At 37.8% G+C, this 23,423-nt stretch overlaps 1 protein-coding gene across 1 annotated transcript; it reads right to left on the reverse strand.

The window, feature by feature from the left end:
- Positions 1-993: 993 nt before the first annotated feature.
- On the reverse strand, positions 994-22,094 carry LOC110936453 (serine/threonine-protein kinase TOR). Its single transcript, XM_022178847.2, has 55 exons — positions 21,716-22,094; positions 16,970-17,308; positions 16,817-16,891; positions 16,558-16,730; positions 16,113-16,211; positions 15,863-16,022; positions 15,630-15,773; positions 15,374-15,543; positions 15,094-15,298; positions 14,826-15,011; positions 12,995-13,147; positions 12,729-12,850; positions 12,534-12,633; positions 12,367-12,465; positions 12,118-12,248; positions 11,919-12,021; positions 11,661-11,843; positions 11,482-11,574; positions 11,348-11,383; positions 11,129-11,227; positions 10,942-11,040; positions 10,692-10,854; positions 10,486-10,610; positions 10,333-10,385; positions 10,011-10,134; positions 9,738-9,914; positions 9,446-9,598; positions 9,217-9,369; positions 9,059-9,130; positions 8,838-8,972; positions 8,690-8,751; positions 8,465-8,562; positions 8,277-8,386; positions 8,024-8,197; positions 7,879-7,944; positions 7,738-7,806; positions 7,534-7,644; positions 6,640-6,780; positions 6,435-6,563; positions 6,170-6,329; positions 5,676-6,097; positions 4,972-5,085; positions 4,546-4,749; positions 4,375-4,455; positions 4,182-4,256; positions 4,025-4,091; positions 3,787-3,947; positions 3,528-3,701; positions 2,914-3,042; positions 2,690-2,773; positions 2,507-2,568; positions 2,345-2,417; positions 2,124-2,258; positions 1,425-1,852; positions 994-1,268 (listed from the first exon to the last, which is right to left on the reverse strand). The coding sequence occupies exons 1-55, from the start codon at positions 21,833-21,835 to the stop codon at positions 1,250-1,252; spliced, it is 7,392 nt and encodes a 2,463-aa protein (XP_022034539.1). The 5' UTR covers positions 21,836-22,094; the 3' UTR covers positions 994-1,249.
- Between the last annotated feature and the right edge of the window lie 1,329 nt (positions 22,095-23,423).

Genomic DNA, 23,423 nt, shown 5'->3' on the forward strand with positions numbered 1-23,423 from the left:
TAAGCTAAAACTAAACCCACTACATCACAACCAAAAACCTAAACCCCTCCCCCACCACCACCACCACCCAAAAACCTAACCCCCCCCCCCCCCCCCCGCGGCAAAAAAACAAAAACAAAAAAACTATACCTCACCAAAAAACCCCCAAAAAACCTAACCCCCCCCCCCCAACCCCCCCCCCCCCAAAACCTAAAAAAACCTTAACCCCTCCCCCCCCCACCCCACAAAAACCTAAAAAAAAACTAAACACCCACTCCCACCCCTACCCCCACCCCCTCGGAAAAAAAAAAAAAAAAAAAAAATTGGGTGGGTGATGTTCTGGGGGGGGGGGGGGAGGGTTTAGGTTTTTGGTGGTGGTGGATGTTTAAGGGGTTTTTTTTTTTTTTTTTTTTTTGTAGTGGGTTTTTTTTGTGTATAGGTTTTTTTAGGTTATTGGACACTTGTCACTCTATAAATCCTTCTTACACTTCTTACAATTAGGATCCTTTGTATTTGATCCTAATCCTCTATTTACATATGCCGATTATGTCAAAACCTAGCAACCCCCCCACAACGCAACGCAGGCTCAATTGCTAGTGTTTGTGTGTATGTTTTCTCTCTTTTTGTGTGTGTATATAATTTTGGTATAATTTAACCGAGCTTAACATGTGGATCAACACAAGTGAGCTTACTGTCTCAAACTCTATCAACACAAGTGGATCAACATGTGGTATAATTTAACCGAACTTTAAACAACCCTATCAAAATGGTCATTTAGGATCCATGTTTGTATATCAACCCTAATAATTTTGATTCAGATATATGTTTGTAGGATGGTGGATAACAGGACGTGTACCTAGAAATTGCCTCGGACGCATCAGCATGCTTTAACATCTTCATCCCTCTTCACCAGACTCAAGAACACCATCACACCGCATATTTCACTCTTCATTTGGTTTTCACAACAGATGCGGAAAAACGTAAGAAACTTCACAAAAACACCATCTTGATCAATGATTACATTATGGCTGTTGTAGAATATACCGAAATCATAACTAACATCATACACTACTTGTGATATTGTTGCAATACAAAGTAACAAACCTTATATACACGGATGAATTAGCCATACAAGTTCACATTCATAGACTTATTTACATACAATAACATCCCTTTAACTAATTACTTGTTTTCATAAATTCAAGGAGAGAAAGCCTAAATATATGCACAGGTGTGTATATGTATATATATATGTACAGAAATTCTGATTTTACCAGAATGGACACCACCTGCATACACAAATGAAAATAGTCAATTCCAAAGTCTACTTAAACAAAAATTCGATTCTTGTTATTAATATTATTATTATTAAATATATAGCACAACTATTATATTTTGGACAACGGGTCAATAGCCGCACATAAGGGTTAATATTGAAGGCATACCCAACATAACTCTGGCACAAGTTTTCATGGGAGGTGGCCTGTAAAATTAGCTTTTGCACTTGTAGCTTAACAGATAACCCGTGATCCACTTCACGAGTATCTCCAGAAATTAAAGTCGTATTTTCTCCTGGGGCAGTGGTTGGTAGTGAAGAACATGTTGAAAAATCCCGACCAGTAAGTTTATTATTCATTCGTGCCATAACTACCACCGCCAGTTCGTTCAAAACCTCGTTAGCGTCACCTAGTTGATGGACAGCCTGTAAAAGCTCGCGTTCACGAGCACCCCGTTGTGGCTGAAGAGCATGATTTGTGGCAGCTTCTTCGCCATTTACAACAGGCTGGACGTTTGTGGTGGCAAGAGTTGACATTTGTGTCACTTCATTGAAGTTGAAAAGACGCCAGTTTATAAGCGGATCATGAACGAAGGCCTGAAACCAAGTAAAACAGCAATTAAACAATTCTGCTTCTGTGTGTCTTTAAGTCCATAATATAAAGCCGTATCCGTTTAAACGTATTTTAAAGGAAGCATATAACTGCCAGTGCACTGTTGAACTTCCTACAGAGGATAAATAATGATATTGTTCTCAAACGTTCCATTTTTTACTTAGTGTATGGTTGGATACGTAAAAAAGATGCATCATGGGTTTAAATTTAAGTTTTTATAAATATATAATACATAAACTGAGACCTAATATTTACCTCCATCATAGCCATTACGCTATCTTTATGTGTTCTAAGAACTTGCATCACATTTTCACAAGTCGAACGGAAATTCCCTTCAAGGCCACTAACTTCCATAGCCTTTACAAGCATTCTAGTCAAACGAAAAGGAACCTGCAAAACGAAACAGAATTTAGAGAAGCTACACACAAGTGAAATAAATAAAATTATTTCCATAGAAGAATTTAATAGAATTACACCTTTTCAGGGAACTTCTCACGCGTCATTGATGCTTCGAAGCAATCTCCAAAATCAATATGCAAGATCTTCCCACTGCGTATCAACACTCGGATACTCAAAACAATAATGACAATACTAGGTAGGATACAAATAAAGACACCCGATCTATGATTATGAGGTACCTGACGCGATGCAGCATAAGATTACTGGGGTGCCGATCACCTAAACCAAGAAGGTAACCAACCTGTAACACGTGTCATTAGTTTCTATAAACACTTGATTGAGATGCAAAGATACAAATTAACTGAAACTGAATATTAGACACATTAAAAGAAAACATATAGGATGTTGAGGAGATATCATACCATACTCATAACAGCCAAACTTCGTGTATAATTAGTCCTTCTGTCCAGCCACACTTCTGAAGTGCGGCTTTTTAGCCAAAGCACCTACATGATAGAAACATACATACAAGAAACACTTATGAAGCTATATGCATATTCCTGTGTTAACTAACTAGCAGAAGGTATTTCTGGCAGCAAAAACAAAGATTGCATATGATATGTTTGAAGTACAGAAACACACATACCCTCTCCAAATCGTTCCCTTCCGTACTATCAAGAGCGTGCTCAAATACCTCCACCTTAGCTACTAGGGGCAAGTGATCGTAATCTGGAGCAAAGCTAAGCATGTGTTTGTGCTCTTGATTCAGGGTGATCTACACAAGAATCAGGAATCAATAAGATGATATAACTATAATACACACACATATTATATATATAGTGGGAGGTTCAACGGGGAACACTAAAAAAAGTGGGGAACCGAATCAAACGAACTCCGATTGGACTCATTCAAGCAGCACATCGAACCCTATAGCATATAATTATATAGGGTTTGGCTTTTAGGATTTAGGGTTTTATATTAGGGTTTAGTTTTAGGGTTTATCATTAGGATTTAGGGTTTATAGGTTAGATTTTACGGTTTAGCTTAGGTTTTAGTCTTATGGTTTAGCTTTAGGGTTTAGGTTAGGGTTAGGGTTTCTAGTTAGGGTTCGACGAGCCGGTTCCAATGTCGTTGGAATGAATCCATCGGAGTTCGTTTGAGTCGGTTCCCCTTGGTTCCCCACTTTTTTAGTGTTCCCCATTGAACCTAACCCGGTATATATGTGTGTGTGTGTGTAAATCATAAGGGAAGAGAAAAAACCTTGCGGGCATCTCTGTACTCTCGAATGAGTTGATGCAAGGTGTCACAATTCGGTACCCACCCTATCAACCCACTATTTGAAGACAACGGAATAACCTCATATCGTTGAATGGGAAGATCTTTTTCTGAAGTTTTTCTGGAATTAGCTAGCAGAGTATTTACTAAACCAAAGAGCTGGCAAAAAGAACAAAAGCATTAAGCAAAGGCAATTGATAAACATTTAGCAATCGATCTTCATATCAAGATTAGCAATGAAAACCTGCATGACTCGTTCATCCTGGCGTAAATCTTCATGTCCTTTAAGCAAAAAAGCATAATCTTCCCCGTCACTGCCATGAATAGTCAATTTTCTGGGTCGTTGTTTGGATGTAATGACAACAAGCTGTGGTGCAAAGGATGCAATTGTCACCACTGGTGAATCTGAAAAATGTGATGCATGCAAGTTTATCAGTATAGGTGGTAACATGAACCCATTTAGTGATATGAGAGAATCATACCTGCTCGGTAGGTCCCAGGAACCGCAATCTCCAAGTCACGACACTCTACTAATTTTGGAGAAACCGACTGTTTTCACAAACATGTGAGCTCTATACACTATACAATCTTTATGTATTGGCCTTAATGATCAGGTAAATGCATGAAAATTTCATTTACCTGAAGATCCAGTGTAGTAAGAGACTGAAGCTGCTTATCTATCCGTCTAAATACATGATAGTAAAGATCCCAGGCCTGAAAAAAAAAAAAAAAAAAAAAAAAAAAACCATTTGATATATAATCAAAAATGCAAAAAGATTATTTGCAAGTGAAATTGATGCACCACATAAATTAATATACAAATACATCATACCCGGGTGAGTTCAGCGTCTTTTCCAGATTTCTTATATTCCATACAACACTCATACGCCTCTAATAATTCATGATGATATGTCTAAAATTCCATGAAGGTACGCCAATCAGTATCAAACAATACAAGAATCTTCTTAAATATATAGAGTACTTATACAAGGAAAAAAAAGACCTGAATAAAAGCTTTCTCTTTTATGGTTGTGTCATTCCTCAATGCACCTTCTTCAAGCATTTCATGCATTGGCTCTAAACACTTTAGCATTCCCTCAATGTTATGTTCACCAAAATACAAGCGGCTAGCTTCTTCTAGTGCATCATGCCACTTTTCATGCCAAAGAATCGCAACCCTAATCAACTCCTCCGATACAAGTTGTGCCTTCATACAAAGAAATCCAGCTGTCAGCTTAAATCCCAAATCCAAAATAAAGACATATGTCACATATCAACAGTATTAGACAATAAATGAATTGTATTATAATATAGGGATTAGAGTGTTATTATATTTAGTATTTATATCCCATGTAATCTGACTTCTAATGATATACAAGAATACAATACAATTACCAAGTTTATCTAACAGTCATTGTTATAATTTCACCTGATCCACCAACACACCGCTGTGCTGTCGAACTTTGTCAACCACTTCTTGAGCTGCAGCTCTACGCAAATTACTTATCGACTTACAAGCCACAAGAAGAGGGTACATAAGAGCCTGAAACACAGTTGAAACAGGTGAGTCTGATATATGCTTAAAACTAGGGCTGGAAATGAGCCAAACACTCAGCGAACATTTCATGAACCGTTCGGCGTGAAGTTCGTTTGTGTTCGTTCGTAACAGAAACAAGATATTTCGTTCGTTTAGTTAAATGAATGAACATGAACAGATGCCGCATTCGTTCATTTATGTTCGTGAATGTTCGGTAACGTGTTCGTTTGTGTTCGGTAGTTCATTAGTGTTTTTAGTTTTTATATTTTGTATAAATACCTTTAAATTCCGACAAATAAAATATTTAATAAGTATCACTATATTATATATTCTGTTCATGGACGCTTGTTTGTATTCGGGTGTTTCCATTTGTGTTCATGAACATTAGTTTGTGTTCATGAACGTTCGTTGGCTAAAATTAACAAACGAACACGAACATAAAATCTTGTTCGGTAAGCGCTTATTGTTCGGTAAGCGCTTATTGTTCGGTAAGCGCTTATGAACAGTTCGTGACAAACGAACATGAACAGGTCTTGCTCGTGTTCATTTGGTTCGATTGCAGCCCTACTTAAAATTAAAAAAAAAAAAAAAGTGACCTGGGGATGTCTTTGTCCTATGCGGACCAGAAGAGATTGTATTAATTCTCTCACGGCATGATTATTTGAATGTATTCTGGCGATAATCTGAGGTAAAACAACCAGCCAAGTATTGATATTAACATGTGAAAATCCTCTCTGCAATGCCGTTTGAACCTCGGCAGTAGCACTATAGTTAAACCACAAAGTCAAAAGTCGAAGAATATCCTGCAAGCTATCATCTACGCCCTTAGCATGTGCTGCGCACGCAATAGAATGAAAATATCCAGTAACCGCTGCTACTACAAACTGGGCAGCAAAATTAGGAAGACCTCTGAGTGTGTAATGAGACATCACTGCTGTATTAAAAAGAGCCCACGTATGCCAGGCTTTTGCGCGTTTTGTGGCAGAATTAGTCGCTTGCCTGAATGAGCTAAGAATTCCTACAAGGTAAGAGGATAACTAAGTACAAAAGTGGATTTCATGTAAAAAACCTCGAAACTTACGGCAGCTACCTTGTATAGAATCATCATCAAGACCAGGGGAAAGAGCCCATTGCCATAATCCGAGTTTCAGATATACACGTGCCATAAGTGATACGTCTGGAGCACCCACCAAACCAGTAGGTGATGATGGATGAAGACCAGACGTACTTGAAAGCTCTATGGCAAGATCCTAAAAGGGGATCACAAAAAAAAAAAATAAGCCAATAATTAGATACAAAAGTTGTTTATATCAGAATTTATATTAAGTAATAACTAAATGAGATGATTAACCTACCTGCAGCCGAGCAAAAGCTTCCCTGCGCTTCTGGTCCTCCCCAAGTGACCATTGGTATTTTAAGTATGCATATATTACTTGTGGTGGCCCATGATATCGTACAGTTTCAGGAGTTTTTTCTGGGTCAAACTATGCAATAATAGTAATAACTAAATTAAAGACAAGCCTGACATCTCAATAATTTAGATTAAAAAAAAAGACGGACCTGCAAGAGGTTGATTAAAGTGGATTTGGCTTGCCTAATCCTACCACTTTTCCGGCAAAGCGAGGCAAACTTCAGCCAGGTTTCACTGTCTTCTGTAGGAGGTAATACAAGTGACCTGACTGTCAAAAGAGCTTGCCAAACCTATAAATTAAAAAAATTAATAACCTTCATCAAAAACTTATATATGTAAATGTGTATGTGTGTGTGTATATATATATATATATATATATAGTGGGAGGTTCAATGGAGAACACTAAAAAAGTGGGGAACCGACTCAAACGAACTCCGATTGGACTCAATCCAGCGGCATTGGGACCCTGGCTCGTCAAACCCTGTAATATATATATTTCGGGTTGAGCTTTTAGGGTTAAGGTTTAGCTTTTAGGATTTAGCGTTTAGTTTTAGGGTTTATCATTAGGATTTAGGGTTTAAGGTTTAGCTTTAGGTTTTAGCCTTTAGGGTTTAGTTTTAGCCTAAAACTAAACCCTAAAAGCTAAACCTTAAACCCTAAATCCTAATGATAAACCCTAAAACTAAACGCTAAATCCTAAAACTTTTAGGCTTTATCATTAGGATTTAGGGTTTAAGGTTTCGCTTTAGGTTTTAGCCTTTAGGGTTTAGTTTTTAGGGTTTATAGTTTAGGTTTTACTGTTTAGCTTAGGTTTTAATCTTATGGTTTAGCTTTAGAGTTTAGATTTCTAGTTAGAGTTCGACGAGCCGGTTCCAATGTTGCTGGAATGAGTCCAATCGGAGTTCGTTTGAGTCGGTTCCCCTTGGTTCCCCACATTTTTAGTGTTCCCCGTTGAACCCAACCCTGTGTGTATATATGTGTGTGTGGTATAATCAGATACAAAAACATAGGGTAACGCATGTCCTAATACTTCGACTGCATACCTCAACATTTCGTTTTGTGCCTTTAATTCGTTCGTTCCACATGTTACGAATGAGTGTTCTTCGCCCCTCGGCAACAGGGTTGCCGACTGGAAGAGTACAGTAATCAATGACCTGACACAATCCCAAAATAAAAAGAATACCATACTTCAGAACAGAAACTCAGCAGCAGCAGAACAGAACTTTAGAAAATGCTCAAAACAATACCTCCTCTAACTCTGACAACTGTTGAACACGAACCATATTACTGTACGCTCGATCATAGCTTTCAAGAACCTATACATTATAAAATTATCAGACCGAAAATCAAATCAAATTATATAATATACAGCACAAAGATAAACTAACCAATGCAGCAAGCTCAGTTGCCAAGCATTTCCTTGCTCTTTCAACATATTCGCGTGCTTCATCATACTGTGAAAAATATGGAAAAAAGGTGACAAATATCCAAGCAAACAGTTATAACTGAACAAATCCATATTGCAAACAGTACCTTTCCCCTACGAACTAACAGAACAGCCCTGAAGAATGTGCCATTGCTGCCACCATCACCAGTAGCAGCAGTATTCCCTAACACTCTGAGTTTAGTTTCATCACCATCATCTAGTTTAGATACGTATTCCGCCATCTGATCCCACTCGCCCATGTTCCAGGCAGCACTAGCAGCCTGAGGCATAGAGAAGAACGGTAAGACTGATGCAAAAGCAACAAAATATGGTTGTGAGCCATATGCGTTATTGACAGACCATTGGCGCCATTTCTAATCGAGCAGCTGGCTCAGCAGGTGTCCAATATTCCCTACAAAGGTTGTTAAGCTCTTCCCATCGAGCCAGTGCAGCAAGGCTCCTCATCCGTCCTAATCACAGGTAAACAAATAGTGCTAACATGACAGATAAAACACTGACATTTATAACATCTTTTGACTTATCAATACCTAGTGTAGCATCCAACATGATACGTTGACTTGATGCCTGAGTGGATTTTGCGGTGTATGCTTTGAGGGCATCATCCCACCGCTGCAATTTCTCATACCTTGTATATACAAGCAACATAACGATTTAGTAATAGTATTCATGACTCATGAGGAACTTCGGCCAAACCATAAAACTAGTAAAAGGAGAAATAAGCAAAAGTGGTTTCTGGATCCCGGAGAAAATACCATGATTCTTTCAGTTGCACATCCAAACGTTGTTGAGCATAGGTCAATATTCCAACTGCAGCCTATATTAATATTTATGTCAATACTGTCGCACATTCATATGAAAGACCAGATATATGGAACTACAGAGTATATTATATCTATGCACCTCATGCTGATGCAACTGATTGTTTATATGAATGAGTGTTTCGACTACAGCAACAGGATTTGCATCCATCTTTTTGGAAAGCGCACCTTCAAATTCCATCTCTTTGTAGTGCAAAGCCTTGGCAAATGCTCGACACTGCATCAGAATAAGCGTATAAACAAAACAATGCCATGAAAATAAGAAGCAGAAGTTTATATATACAACTTTGTAAGCCATCACACCTTCTCAGCAAGAGCACCAAGGAGGCGAATGTCAATAGGAAGGGGTTTCTCATCATGTTCCATGAACTCCGCCTGTTAAATAAGTATTGCAAACTGATATTAAATATCAACAGAAGCACACTAAAAATTTAATAACACAAAAGATAAGAAGGCCATACCAAGTTTAGTAATGTTGCAAGAATTTCAGGGGGTATATTAGGGGAAGAAAACGCCATCTCTAAACTGCGAACAAGGGCTTTTTGACTAGACTCATGCAGTTGTGACCAACAGCTAACAAATCCCGCTGCAAACAGCTCTCGTCCAACAAAGGGCTGCAGATATCTTTCGGTTGAAATTTGAAACTCAATGCAGATATTTACACAAAATTGATTTAGCAATTAGCAATACCTGTAACTGTGCAAGCCTAGCACACGTTCGTAGAGCTGGAGAAGGTGATTCCTTCAGCAATTCAATGCTGAAATGCCTCATCCATTCTGCCCAATCTTCTTTTGTGCTACGCTGAGAGGCTTCTCCAGCAGCTCGTAATCGTTCATCATTAACCTGTGGGACCCAATGATTAACGAGTCCCATGTTAACGACTTCAGTTACTTAGAAGAATAATGAGTCACCTCATGCATGGTATCGAGATATAATAATCTTACCTTTTGCAAGAATCAAAGAGATAAGAGCAACTAAATACCTGATGAACTTTGAGTTGTCTGTGCACATCTTCAAAAGGATCATTCTCGACATCACTCAAAGGATCACTAATAATCTCAACAGGAGGCTGCCGGATTGACTTTTGTGCTGCCATATTGCCCTGGATTAAAGGTCCGCGCCTTTGCAACCTCCCCTCAATTTCTTCAAAATCCTTGTGCTGAAAGCAGAGTAAGTAAAACATATCCATCTCTACCAATCAGCACATGATTTTCATTGAGAAATTACGAAAAAACTAAAAGATCAGAAAGGAGACCCGCAAGCGATGCTTCAGAAGAAGTTTGTGAATGGATGGGATGAAGATAGTGAAGTCCTCGCCAAGAGCGTGTGCCAAACAACAAAGTGCGTCCACAGCATCCTTCCTAAGCTCGTCATTTTTTCTGCATTCATGAAAGATAATATACGCTTCAGCTTGAGGGTATATGTGTGTGTGTGTATAATATCACACACGCATACATACTAGATATGATAATTACATATAGGTATATAGCTAGTATAATACTGAAATACTATAAGGCGTAAAAAGTCAAGCAAACAAAAAATAACAAAATTAGATGCCACATGAGAAAGCAACATACCCATCCAATACAAGCTTAAGATGATGCACAAGTGTTGATATGTGACCTGTAACCTGATGAAAACAATAGAAGCCATGACATTAAGTCGATAATAAAGTATAAACATATCGTAATAAGTAATAACCCTCTCAAGGCCAAAGTTTGTCCATGAACCTGAACACGAGGAATCAATCTTATCAAAGTTTTTATAGCGGCACGCCTTATGTCAACAGAAGCATCCACTTTAAATAATCGTATCAGCGCAGGAAGAAGTAAATGCATATGTTCATCCAATGTTCCTGTACATAAAAAGTTTCATTATGAATTTTGGATATGTTAAGACCTTTATTTATTCTGTTATTTTCTACAATCACACTAACCACCAAATACTTCTAATGTGCGAAGAATATCCCGAACATATGTGTAATCATTACATCTTTCAGCTTCACTCAGAACTTGAATACAGCTTGGGAGAATGATAGGAAGATATCTCCGGAATTCATCATTGAGTGCGAGACAAAGTTGTTCAACTAGGTGCAGGATCTGAATAGATACAAACCATTAGATTATTTTGCATCAACACAATGCGCGATACAACGATTTTAATACCAAATACATAAGCAAATTTACCGGTAATCCATGAATAGGACGGTTAGGTGCTGGCAAACTGAATGATGACCATAACTCCGATATTAAAGAGAGCAATTCGGGTAGATATTTGCGAATGTGCTACACGTGCAATCAAGAACTGTGAATAATCACCCGACACCTAAAAACATCAACTTCCTATTTATACAGCATGGAGCATTATTTCTACCTGCCGCACAATCGAAACAAGCGTTCCAAGCTTCCAAGTTATAAACTCCTTCAGACCATCTTCACATGTACGAATTGTGTGAAAGAAGTCAGGTAAAACCTAGAAATTAAAATTAGATGTAAGCTTCACAAAGTATTTAAGAATACGAATCACAAAATATATAAAAAAGTTATCTATATCAATGAAACCTAACAAAAATTACATGCTCAATGAACTAACCTTTGGCAAGTATGGCACGCAGCCAAGACCCATCGACTGATCTTGCATAAATAATTGGAAAAAAAGATATTAGAGATCAATGAAGTCGAGAATAAACTTACAAGTAACGTATAGCATTTTATAGGTCAACAAACCTTGAAAATAAACATGAGAGACCCAACAACTTTTTGATGATAACTAGAAAGCGATGGGTCCCTAAGTATCCGAATGAGGGAATTAATAGCAACCTGCAAGTAATAAATGAGAAATGGGAAACAGGAGTGGCTGTGACAGTTGACACATTATTTATTTCATTATTCTGTTTAAATCTTACGGTAGAAAAATAATCTTCCGATGTCGCAAATGATGGCCAAAGATCCATCGGCAACTCATCACTGGACTGGATATGTGGGCCCGCATCACTGGCCGCACGAGTTCCATCACCAAGAGGTCCTGGCAAGCTTTGCTGATTGCGTTTATGAACATGAGGATCTAAAGCGCCCATTATGCCAAGAACCTATTCAACATTTCAAGAAAGTTTTAGCATAAACCTATTTACCCAAAAAGCCAATGAAAGCAGTTAATAACATACCTTTAGAACTTCCCGACGTGTAGACCATGCCAGCTCACCATTCAACAATTTTAAGAGTAAGCCGAGCAATAGCGGGTATTCGTTATATGGAGTAATGACATATCTATGAACAAAAACCAACCAATTATGGTAAGACATACATTAATAATAAAATGTACCATCACGTTTAATTTTGCTCAAGTTGAAGCAGTCAACATACCCTGTACTCTGTACAACTTGACCGAGAGTCGCAACAGCAACCTCGCGTTTAGTAGCAGCTGCTCCATCCAGTAAAGCTTCAACGATTCTTGGCATAAGTTCGGGAATATATTCGCGCATTGCAAAACCACCCTGAACATACAAGTGAGAGTGCACAAAATGCACAGCGTAAGGATAGGTTCTATACAAATATTATGCACCAAAAAAAATAACAGTGAAAACAAGAAAGAATCCAACATAAGTGACTTGCCACTCTAGCAAGATCCCCGACAGTCACAAGAACCCCACTGATGATGTCATTGTTTGCATTCACTCCTGCTGTTCCTTCGCATAGTTTAGACAAAAGTGCCTGCAAGAAACTAGTTGAGCTATACAAGAAACTAACAAGAAAACAAATAATGTGCAAGCTTGTTAAACCTTATGTATTGGAGCAATATATGGAAGTATAAGGCGTTCACAACTGCGGATAAGGCAACCCAACAATTTTGCACTCTCTTCTCGGCATTTGCTATCAGCACTGTTAGATGAAGAGCGATAAAGCGATGAATAAACTTGTCTGATGACACCTAATATCAAATATTTATAGAATAGAAGCAAAACGATTGACCTGACCTTTGCCCGAGATAAGTTAACAACTGAATTAGGTGGCGGCGAAGTGCTGGAAAAACATATGCAGGATTCTTTTCAGATAATCTACCAGCTACTGAGATTGCATACTCCCGAACTTGAAGATCCTAGCAGATATACAGATAAATCAATTAACTTTAGCTTGTCTGACGACATCGGACAACAGCATTCTCACGAACACACATTTTCTGTAACTTTGACTTGATGAGGGTTTTATGTCAAACAAACAGATATGATAATTTGCAGTGTACCTCATCATTTAGAGCAGCAAAAATGGCAGTCAGACTATCAGCTTGGGCTAGAAAATCATCGAACCCTTCATTCCCATGCAGGGAAGAGAAGATCGAGTTCCGCACAGACACATCAGCATCTGCTACAGCTGCAATAAGGAGCTTCTCCACAATCTGCAGTGACAACATTATTTAATATCAACACCAATCTAGAGACTGTGTACCTTAAAAGCAGCCAAAAAGCAGCATATTTGGTGTGAATGACCGAATACAGATTTTTTAAAAGTGATTTAAAGTAAACTACTGGGTTACCACCCGCGCGCCGCAGCGGGTTCAAAACGTAGATAAAAGCATAGTTATTAAAGGCGTGAAGCGCACTCTAGGCGCATAGGCTCCGATTAGAGCCTAGGCGATAGGCGCAAAAAAAGCGTGGGCCCGAGAAAAAAAAAAGCGCACTTAAATAAAAAAAATTAAAAAGTTCATTAAGGGAATAAAGTACTCAAAACCAAAACAATAATGTTCATACTAGCACTTAGATAACAAAATACTTAAAACCAAAATGTTCATTATTATCTAATTAGTACCAAAAATTCTAAAAGAGTAGTGTATTAGTGTAAAAAAGTAGTACTAAATAGACATTTTTTTTATTTTATAAAACTACAAAAGATTTCTACATATTAATTTAAATTTTAATGGCATATAATAAATTTTTGTTCAGATGTAATTAGATAAATATAAATTACAGGATCTGGTTTTTAATATATTTTTGGAAATTAAAAAGTTTAATAGTTTGCTAGAATCGTTTGTTTTGAGGTCTTATAAAGAGGAGAATATGAAAAGACTTTAATTAGTATTAACTGCAAGAATTTGTCATTAAAAAAAGACCTTAATTAGTATTAATTGCGCATTAAAAAGTATCATTAAATTTGTTTATGTTGAGGCCTCATAAAGAGAAAAAATAAGAAGCATTTATCATTAAATAACAAAAACCCTAATTAATATCAACTGCCCTAATTAATCGCATTAATTACCTTGGTAACAGAAGCGCATTAAATGCGCTTCGCCCTAAAATCTCGCCTAGGCGCAAAAAGCGCTCGCTTTTAATAACTATGGATAAAAGTAAGCAAACTGCGACGGGACAGTCTACGTGAAGATAAAAAACCACGTCGCGGCAGTATTCAAAGTCACAGAAAAGTTATGGGTTCAGTTCGTTACGATATCGACACTCGTTATAACCATAAAAGCGAATATCTGCGGCGGGTTCGGAATGTAATTGAAATAACCTACTTACGACGGTACATACGGAAAATTTAGAAAAACACTACGTTGAGAAAAAAACTATAATAAAGTGTAAGAGTAAATAATGAAAATTAAAAGAAAAAAAAAAGAGAAAACCTTATTAAAGTCGAGGGGCTAAAGTCTAAACATGTCATTATTGAAGTTGAGGGACTAAGTATGACATTACGAAAGTTGAGGGGCCAAATTTGGTTGATGTTGACAAAAGTTAAGGGGCCAAATTTGGTTGATGTTGACAAAAGTTAAGGGGCCAAACATGTCATTACCAAAGTTGAGGGGCCAAATATGTCATTACCAAAGTTGAGAGGTCAAAAATATCATTACCTAAGTTGAGGGGCCAAAGATGGTTGACGTTGACAAAATAGCAATGTTTTAAAACCCGGTTTTTATACCGTACCGGATTTGGCACAGAAACGGTTTAACCGGGTGTATCGGGCGGTTCAACCGGGTGTACCGGGCGGTTTAACCGGTACAACCGGCTGGTTTGAACCGGTTTTTAAAACATTGCAAAATCGCCCTTTAAGTATATATAGAATGAGAGCAATGATAATCAAACCTCTTCTATAAGACGTCTGCGTTTGCCCCCAGCTAGACTGGACCTACTAGGACTGAATTGTGTAACGGAGAAGGAATTCACAACTAATTTGCAGCAGCAAAGAGCAGCATCCTTGCGTGTGGTTCCATCATCGTCTTCCAAATAAGCTATAACTGATTCTCTAGCAAACTCAAGAAGATCATGGCCCTAAATGCACAAAGAGTGTAACAATAAATAACATGATACATATTACATCATACTAGTTGCTTATTGAACAGCTAAATGTTACCATAAAATTGAAACGCGCAAGCGTTTGTAATGCAAGCTGCTCCAGAGCAGAACCACTAAGTTCTGACACCTGTTGCATGTTGTTAGCCGTGTTTACTCGACTGGGAGTTCCAGATGTCCTTGTATGGGCATTGTGGGGTTTTGACAGAACTACTGAAATGCTTTCAAGCAACCGGTCTTGTATTGTAGGCCGTAATGAAGGAATGCTGACAGACCCGTATTGTTATTGGTCAGAACCCCTAAAAAAATGCAAAATTAGGGTTTCTTTGAAACTAGTATACCTGATGGTTATCTGCTCAAGTGATTCTACTAGTACTGAAGAAAGACCAGCTGAAAACATGGCATCCAAAAGGGAGCTCACATGAGTTTCCATGGCGGGGCCCATTGCTTTTGCAATGTTTCCAACACACGCCAAAGCCTCGAGTGAGGGTCTGCCTCTACGAGGAGCAATCTGAAAATTCGATAAGTACACAAACATGAGTGCTTTAAAGTGATAAAGCTTACGGGCGCCAATCAGAATTAACTAAAATAACATACTGCTTCACGTAAGTGAGATGTTATTGTCGGCAAGTAGTGGACCAGTTCACCGTCCAAAGCACCAGCCATCTCTCCAAGAGCTATAAATCCACTGGCACGTTCGGTTGGTATCTTGAGAACCGCAAGGATATGATTCATGCATATCTGTTTACAAGCAATATCAACACTTATAATAAGAAATTTAGTACAAAGACATCTATGTAACAGTGATTTGAAAGAAGAATTTGACTAACCGTAAGATAGTTCGTCACAAATCGATCACGTAGAAAATGTGCAATCCGAGGCAGCAAAGAAGTTATACTGAGACGAACAAGAGGATTTCTATGCTCCAGATACCTAAGAACAATTTCTGCAACCTCTCTGTACCTTGACATCATAAATTCACCCGTATTTCTGTACCAATATATGTATGGTTATGCAACAACTCAGAAAAATAATGTATAGTTAACAAAATAATTTTTTTATATTAACATAACCACCAACCTCAAAAGTTCCCCAACTGCAAGTAGAGAACCATGAATGCTGTGAACAGAAGCATTTTTCCCTAACCCCTCTTGTGTGGCCTCAAACATACGGTAGTACCTGTCAAAATCAATATACAGATCACACTCTTCCTATATGAATAACTAAACGAGTAATACTTGATATACTACACAACATCCATAATTAACAGCACTAAACAAAATAATAGAAAATTAGAGAGCCTTAATACAATAAACAGAAAAGTTCTTTTGGTTCAATGTGGCTTATCACTTCAACATCCAACTTTAGTAGGTAGGGGCAAAATGGTCAATTGATCATAAGACACAAAAATGCAAAAAAAAAGTCAGGACCAACAAAGAATGTCTGAATATAAAAAGTGCACAAATAGTTATAAGTGGGCGAGAGTAGTTTTCTAGAACATTAAACATCTTGGATATGCACTAACCACTGCACACGCCAACGTGTCTCTCGTTTTTCAATAACACGAAGGCAAGCACGCAATGCCTCAACAGCTCGTTCCCGAACTGCTAATGTTGGATCCCTCAGCGCCACCCAGATGGCGTCCACAAATTCAGACACATGAACGTTAAAAACCGTAGAAGCGTTCTCCGCCATTTCCTGGAGTCAAAAGGCGAAGTAATTAAGTGAAAAAAAATGCAAATAACTAGAAAAAAAATGTCAAAACCTAACACAACAAACACTACCTTTAAAATTAGAACAGCAGCAAACCGACGATACTCGACTCTCTCGCCACCAAGCCATAGCAGTGCATTTTTCATCTGTAATGATACAAATACTAAAACTATTAAGAATGCAGTAAAATAAGACATGATATAGAAAGATGAAAGAATACACACCTGGCATTCCACCTCATCTGCTGTCATGGCCCCACCAGATCTGGCTAGATGGCCAAGAACTTTACTAGCGAGGATCAAAATTTCGGGGTCACGTTTGGTATCAAACACAATACGCATGTAATTAGAAAACCTGGAAACCTTGGTGCCACTCGCTCCAAGTTTTAAGTCTATCAGTTCATCAGTAGCCCTTAGAGCACCTAAGTTATCAGCAACATCATTGCTCTCTAAAAGACTAGTAATTCTGTCATACAGCTGATCCAGAAAACGAGAAAAAGCTTCTCCATTAAGAGCGCGTGCCTCTTCTTCAACTTGTTTTCTTAATGCCAAAGCAGAACCATCCTGCCATTCAACAGAAGTATTCGGATGTTAGATGAATTAATCACTACATACAAACCACTCCCGCCCCCTTTATTACGAGGAGCCAAAACGATATCATAGTGAAGAAGAAACTTGAATGCATAAGCATACGAAAAAATCGAATCAATAGTATCTACATTATAAACCTTATTCACTCAATCCCATGTTCTAAAACGGTTTTGGCATTTTGTTTGACAGTGCGGTACATCTTATTAATTGATGTCATCCGAAGCAAATACCAACACCTCACCCTTTGAACATGTGTTCAAAGCATAAACCCGATTTTTCATTTCTTCGGGATTTTGGATGTCAGTGCTACCCTCATTTACGTCCATACAATAAACACAAAATGGACTTCCATTCTACACCTTGTGTGTTTCTTGGTCTTAGCACCGCTCATCACGGGTACCGGTGTTTAGGCCCACAGTCTAATCGTATTTACGTGGCCCGTCATGTTCGATTTCATAAACAATCATTCTATTTTTCCAAATCTCCTACAACTACTCCTCCTACCCCCATCCTAACCTATCACCCGCCACACCTATGATCCACACACCCGACCTAACAACTACGACCCACATTGCCGAACCAACCCTACCACCCCACCACCGGCGGTCCATGCACAACCACCCCTTACGCCTTCTCCACACCTATCACCGTCGTTCCATAGTTACCGGCTCACAATCTCAACCTAACCCCCCAATCCTATCGCCACTCCTTCAACACCGAACAACCTACTCGCACTAGACCAGCCAACCTACGCCCCAATTCCAAAACAGACCAAACCTTACAATGCTACCTCATTTCATACCCAACACTTTTCCCATGACACCATAGTTATCGATAGCGAATAGCGACAAGGTACCTATATGCTACGTAGCGATAGCGATGAAATAGCGCCCGCTATTTCGTGTTTAGCGATAAGGTAGTTAAAATTTAAGAACTAAAAAATAGCTATCTATAAAAAAAGGTATATATATAATGTTAATTTAATACCTTTTTATATATAAATTTAGAAGTTTAAGGACCAAATGTAAGCTAGTGAAAATAGGGGGGGTTAAATGTTAAAAATACACAAACTAATTTTACACTTTTATGTAATTTCTACAAGTTTTAGGGACTAAATGTAAACTAATGAAAGATAGAGGGGTTAAATGTTAAATCCATAAAGTTATTTAACCCTAAAAGAACTAAAACGCAAGAAAACACAGCCGCTCTTCTTTCTCCTATTTTCCAGCAAGTTTCCGCAAAAATTGCAGGTTTCCAGCCGGAATTCGTCGTCTGAATCCACTAGAATCACGCTATTCAGTCGCTACATAACAGATTGCGAGACCTTGGCGCTTCGCTACGAAGCGCGCGATAGCGAATGCTATCTGCGCTATCGATAACTATGCATGACACCGAACCCACAACCTTTAATATTGCTAACAAGGACCCTCATTGGCGTAGTGTCATGGCTTTAGAGTATCCGCCGGCGCCGCTAATGCCGAATGGTACTTGCACATTACTACCACATGTTCCAAATTCCAACGTAATTCAATGCAGGTGGGAATACAAATTAAAAAGGTTTTACGCAGCAACCAGGCATTGATTATCTAAAGACATTCAACCCAGTTGTCAAATCAAAAACCATACATGTTTTGTCTCAGACCGTAGCACAGCAATGGTCCTTAAGGCAACTTGATGTGCAAAATGCCTTCTTACATGGTGATCTCAACAAGACAGTTTATCTGCAATAACCACCAGGGTGCGTTAACCTGGCCAAACCAGATAACATTTGCTAACATCACAAATCCTTATGGAATAAAGCAAGCCCCTAGAGCCTGGTTTCATCGACTATCTACGACTCTTCATTATCTTGGTTTTCAAAGATCAAAGACGTATCCTTCATTGTTCATTTACTCCCACTGGGACACACTTTTGTACATGTAGGTCTATGTTGATGACATAATCTTGACAAGTAACAACCAACAAGCTATTGATAAAGCGGTCAAAAGTCTTAGCCAGACCTATGTTGTTAGAATATGGGCAGCTTGTCATATTTTCTAGGTATTGAGTTTATCCACAACGGTCATGACATGATCCCATCAGTCCATCACAAAAGAAATATATTCTTGAACTCCTTGAACAGGCAGGCCTCTCTAATGCTAACCCAGTTTCGTCGTCTCCTATGACCAATAATGCCATTCTTGCCCTTGGAGACAGTGCAACGTTTGACAATTAGGTCAAATACCGTCAGATAGTAGTAACCTTCAGTATGTTACTTTGTTCCGTCCGGGTATTACTTTTGCAGTTAACAAAGTCTACCAAATTATGCACTCTCCTACTAAAAATTTGTGTTTGGCGGTCAAAAGAATTCTTCATTACCTGCAAGGCATTGTTGAATATGGTTTACAACTTCCTGAGTCTGGTTTACGGCTCAAGCTTGATTCCGACACAAAACTTCATGCATATACTGATTCAGCTTACAACTTCCTGAGTGCTTTCTCTAATGTTGATTGGGTTGGTTGTCCCGACGACCGTCGATGATATCCTATCTATCTAGGTTCCAACCTAGTTTCATGGTTTGCACGAAAACAAGCGACTGTCTCTCAGTCATCAACGGAGTTTGAATACAAGGCCTTAGCCGATATGGTTGTTGAACTCATCTGGCTTCAAACACTTTTGTGCGAACATTGAGTTCTGGTTAAGCCGGCCCCTACATTATGGTGTGATAATCTTGGTGCTACATATCTTCCTGCGAATCATGTCTTTCATGCACGTAGAAAGCATTTAAAAGTTGATTTTCACTTTGTCCGAGAAAAGGTTGCACAACGGAAGCTTTCAGTTCAGTTTATCTCTACTGATGATCAGATTGCGGGGGAATATTAGACAATTAAGCTTGATATACATATCATAGTTGTTAAAAGCCATCGCCTCTTGCGCCTAGGCCCAATTTCCTAGCAAGGCGAGGCAATTGCGCCTTAAGTCAAGACAATTGCACTTTGATTCTCCGAGTGATGGTTCATGCGCATATTCCAACGAGATTCCTAGATTCTGGAGAGTTTCCAGCCAAATTGTCTAAATTCTGGCACGATTCCAGCTAGATTTCTACTTTTTTCTAACGGAAACTATTTTTCTACACTAATACTAGCATTTTATAACTTTGGTACTAAATAGACGATATTAAATGTTATATGATAGCTTTAGTTTTATTTTATTTGAAGAATAGTATTAATTTTCTAATATATAAAAATATTTTAACTTTTTTTTGTTGTGCGCTTTTTTTTCACAGGCCCGCGCTTTTTTGCGCCTACTGCCTAGCGCCTAGGCCCCAGGCGAGACCTATGCGCCTTGAGTGTGCCTAACGCCTTTAATAACTATGATATATATATATATAATTATATTTGAGGGACCAGAGTGTAAATATATCTCTTATATATACTCCTATTGTAATCATGATTTACACACAATAATACAATATACTAATTACCGAGTTTATCTAACAGGTAGGTAAAACAGCATCTAGGGTTTAGTCAAGATTTAGGAGAAGGTTGTGGGGGCAATTTTATGTTAGCGATGGATTTAAGGTTGTGGTGGTTGTGTGGTAATGATCGTCGCCGCATCTCCGGTGCTATTGTGAGATGAGTGTAAACCTAGCTCTTGATACCAAATTAAACTTGTATATTGTATTAGATTGTGACGTTGTGATTAGGGTTACAAATATTGTGGTGTTTACATAGAACACCATATTACAAACTAGTCCCTATACTATATCACTTGGTCTAATACATAGTGGTAGCGATGAGATAGCCATCTCATGTTTAGCAATAAAGAGGTAGAAAAATAAAACAAAAAAAATACATATACTTAACACACCAATTATGTATAAAAGTGCTGAAAATATGCTAAAATACGCTATCACTAATCATCTAAAATTCTAAATAAATAAAAAAAAAAGCTGTTGTTTATCGGGAGCTGCCAGCGCTATTGACAACTATGAACTAGATTCAAAATTCAGTTAGCCAATTACCAGACTAGCCAATTATTTGGATCCAGTTTCAAAACCGAAGCTCCAAATTCCTAACTATTACGTTTTTTACCCTGTGATGCAATCACTTATGAACGCCCTCAAAAACCTAAACAATTCAAGTTCAAAACGCCTCATCCGATCAAAAATTCAGTTAACAACTTAGCAAACTACCTGATCCAATTTTCAAACCTAAGCTCCAATTCTCCTAACTCATTACTGTAACATTTTCTAAACTTTGATCAAATTACTAATTGAAGCTAGAAACGACGATCAAAACATCACAACTGAATTCATAATTCGAGAAGCAGTAACTAAAATCAAAACTATAAAAACAGCAATTACTAATTCAGAAGATAAAATCAAAGTGTTGAACAAACCTTAGGGTTTCCTCTAGTACAAAGGTCAGCAAGGACTCTGTTAAGAGCTTCGATGTTACCGGCAGCTGCTGCGGTGGTTGCGGGACCGCCAAACCGGAACGATTGAGGCGGAGCCGCCATCTGGTCGGTGATAGTAGTGATGCCAGTAGTAGTAGTACTAGTAGCCCAAAACCCTAACCCCAACCTTGTGAAGAAGGGGGTAGGCAAACAATTGCCCACCTTGATTGATTGATTGACTTGATTACAGAAGAATTTGAAGAGTATTGATGCTGAGTTTAGGTTGATCGGTGATCGATGAATTCATATGGTTTTCAGAAGAGTTAACAGTGTTCAGACCTCAGAGAAGAAAGGTTTTGGTAGTTAGTTGGATGTGATGTGATGACTTGTTACTAAAACTATCATTATTACAAACCCAATCTTTTTTTTATTAAATATATATTTATATTTATATTTATATTATATTATAACATATACATTTATACGATGCTGATGTCATTCGGCAATAGTTTTAGTAATTGATTGGCCACTTTTGGCGGTGGCCATTTTGACTTTTGTGGTTTTTTTTTTTTCATATAATAGTTATTTATAGGTGATGTTAAATTACAATTTTATTCCAGGTGTAAAATTACGATTTCACCCTTGATTCAAAATAAAATTTTGTCTTCGCCCTATGCTTAAATTTACGATTTAGCCCTCAGTTAAAAAAATACAATTTGCCCCCAGTTTAAAATAAAAATATGGTTTTGCCCTCAGCTAGAGTCCTGCCAAATTACGATTTGGTTCCCAGTTTAAAATGACGACTTTGCCCCTAGCTAAAATTTATGATTTTGCCTGCAGCTAAAATATTACGATTTTGCCCCCATTTCAAAACAAAAAAAATGCTTTTGCCCTCAATTCAAAATATTATTTTACCTCCATTTTAAAATTATGATTTTATTACTTCCGTTAAAATTTGCAATTTTGCTATCGTTTTTTTTTTCTTTGGCAAAACCATGGTAGTGTTTTATTTTACTTTGTTGAGTTAGTTTTGTTTTTATTCATGCCAAACAGCTGCCTAGCACTCGCTAATTGGTCCTGACAGTTATTGTTTTGCCCCCATCTAAGTTACACGCTTATCATCGTTTTAGTTAATTTTTTTTATCATAACTATGCTACTGTTTTTCTTTAATTGGTTAACTTGATTTGTCTTTTTTGATATCGTGTTATAGGTAGCATGTATAACTAACCGACATAAAGGCGTACATGTTATTAACCTACGAAATACTCGGTTTAGCGGCCCGCAACGCGGGCGGCACATAACTCTAGCTGCCTAACCTTGGCTCATTAGTCCTGAAAAATTACAGTTTTGCCCTGAGCGAAAAATTACGGTCTTGTCATCGTTTTTTTTCATAGCAAAATTATAGTAGTTTTTTTAATTGGTTGAGAATTATTCGGCTATTGCCCCGCAACGCGGGCGGGGCATCTACTAGTTACTAACATTCACAACCCAACCTTTAACACATTTTTTATTAAATATATATATTTTTATGTTTATTATTTATGTATAAATGTATTAAAAATAATTACAATTAATATTTTCATTTGAAACCGATTTATTTAAAAGCAAAATAAATAACAACAATATAAGAATTTTTTTAATAAAAAAACACATACATTCATCAAACATAGTTAATAAAAATGACAAACAAGTTACAACGATCATATGAAA

Source organism: Helianthus annuus, chromosome 4 (genome assembly GCF_002127325.2).
Source record: "Helianthus annuus cultivar XRQ/B chromosome 4, HanXRQr2.0-SUNRISE, whole genome shotgun sequence".
NCBI classification, from domain to species: domain Eukaryota; kingdom Viridiplantae; phylum Streptophyta; class Magnoliopsida; order Asterales; family Asteraceae; genus Helianthus; species Helianthus annuus.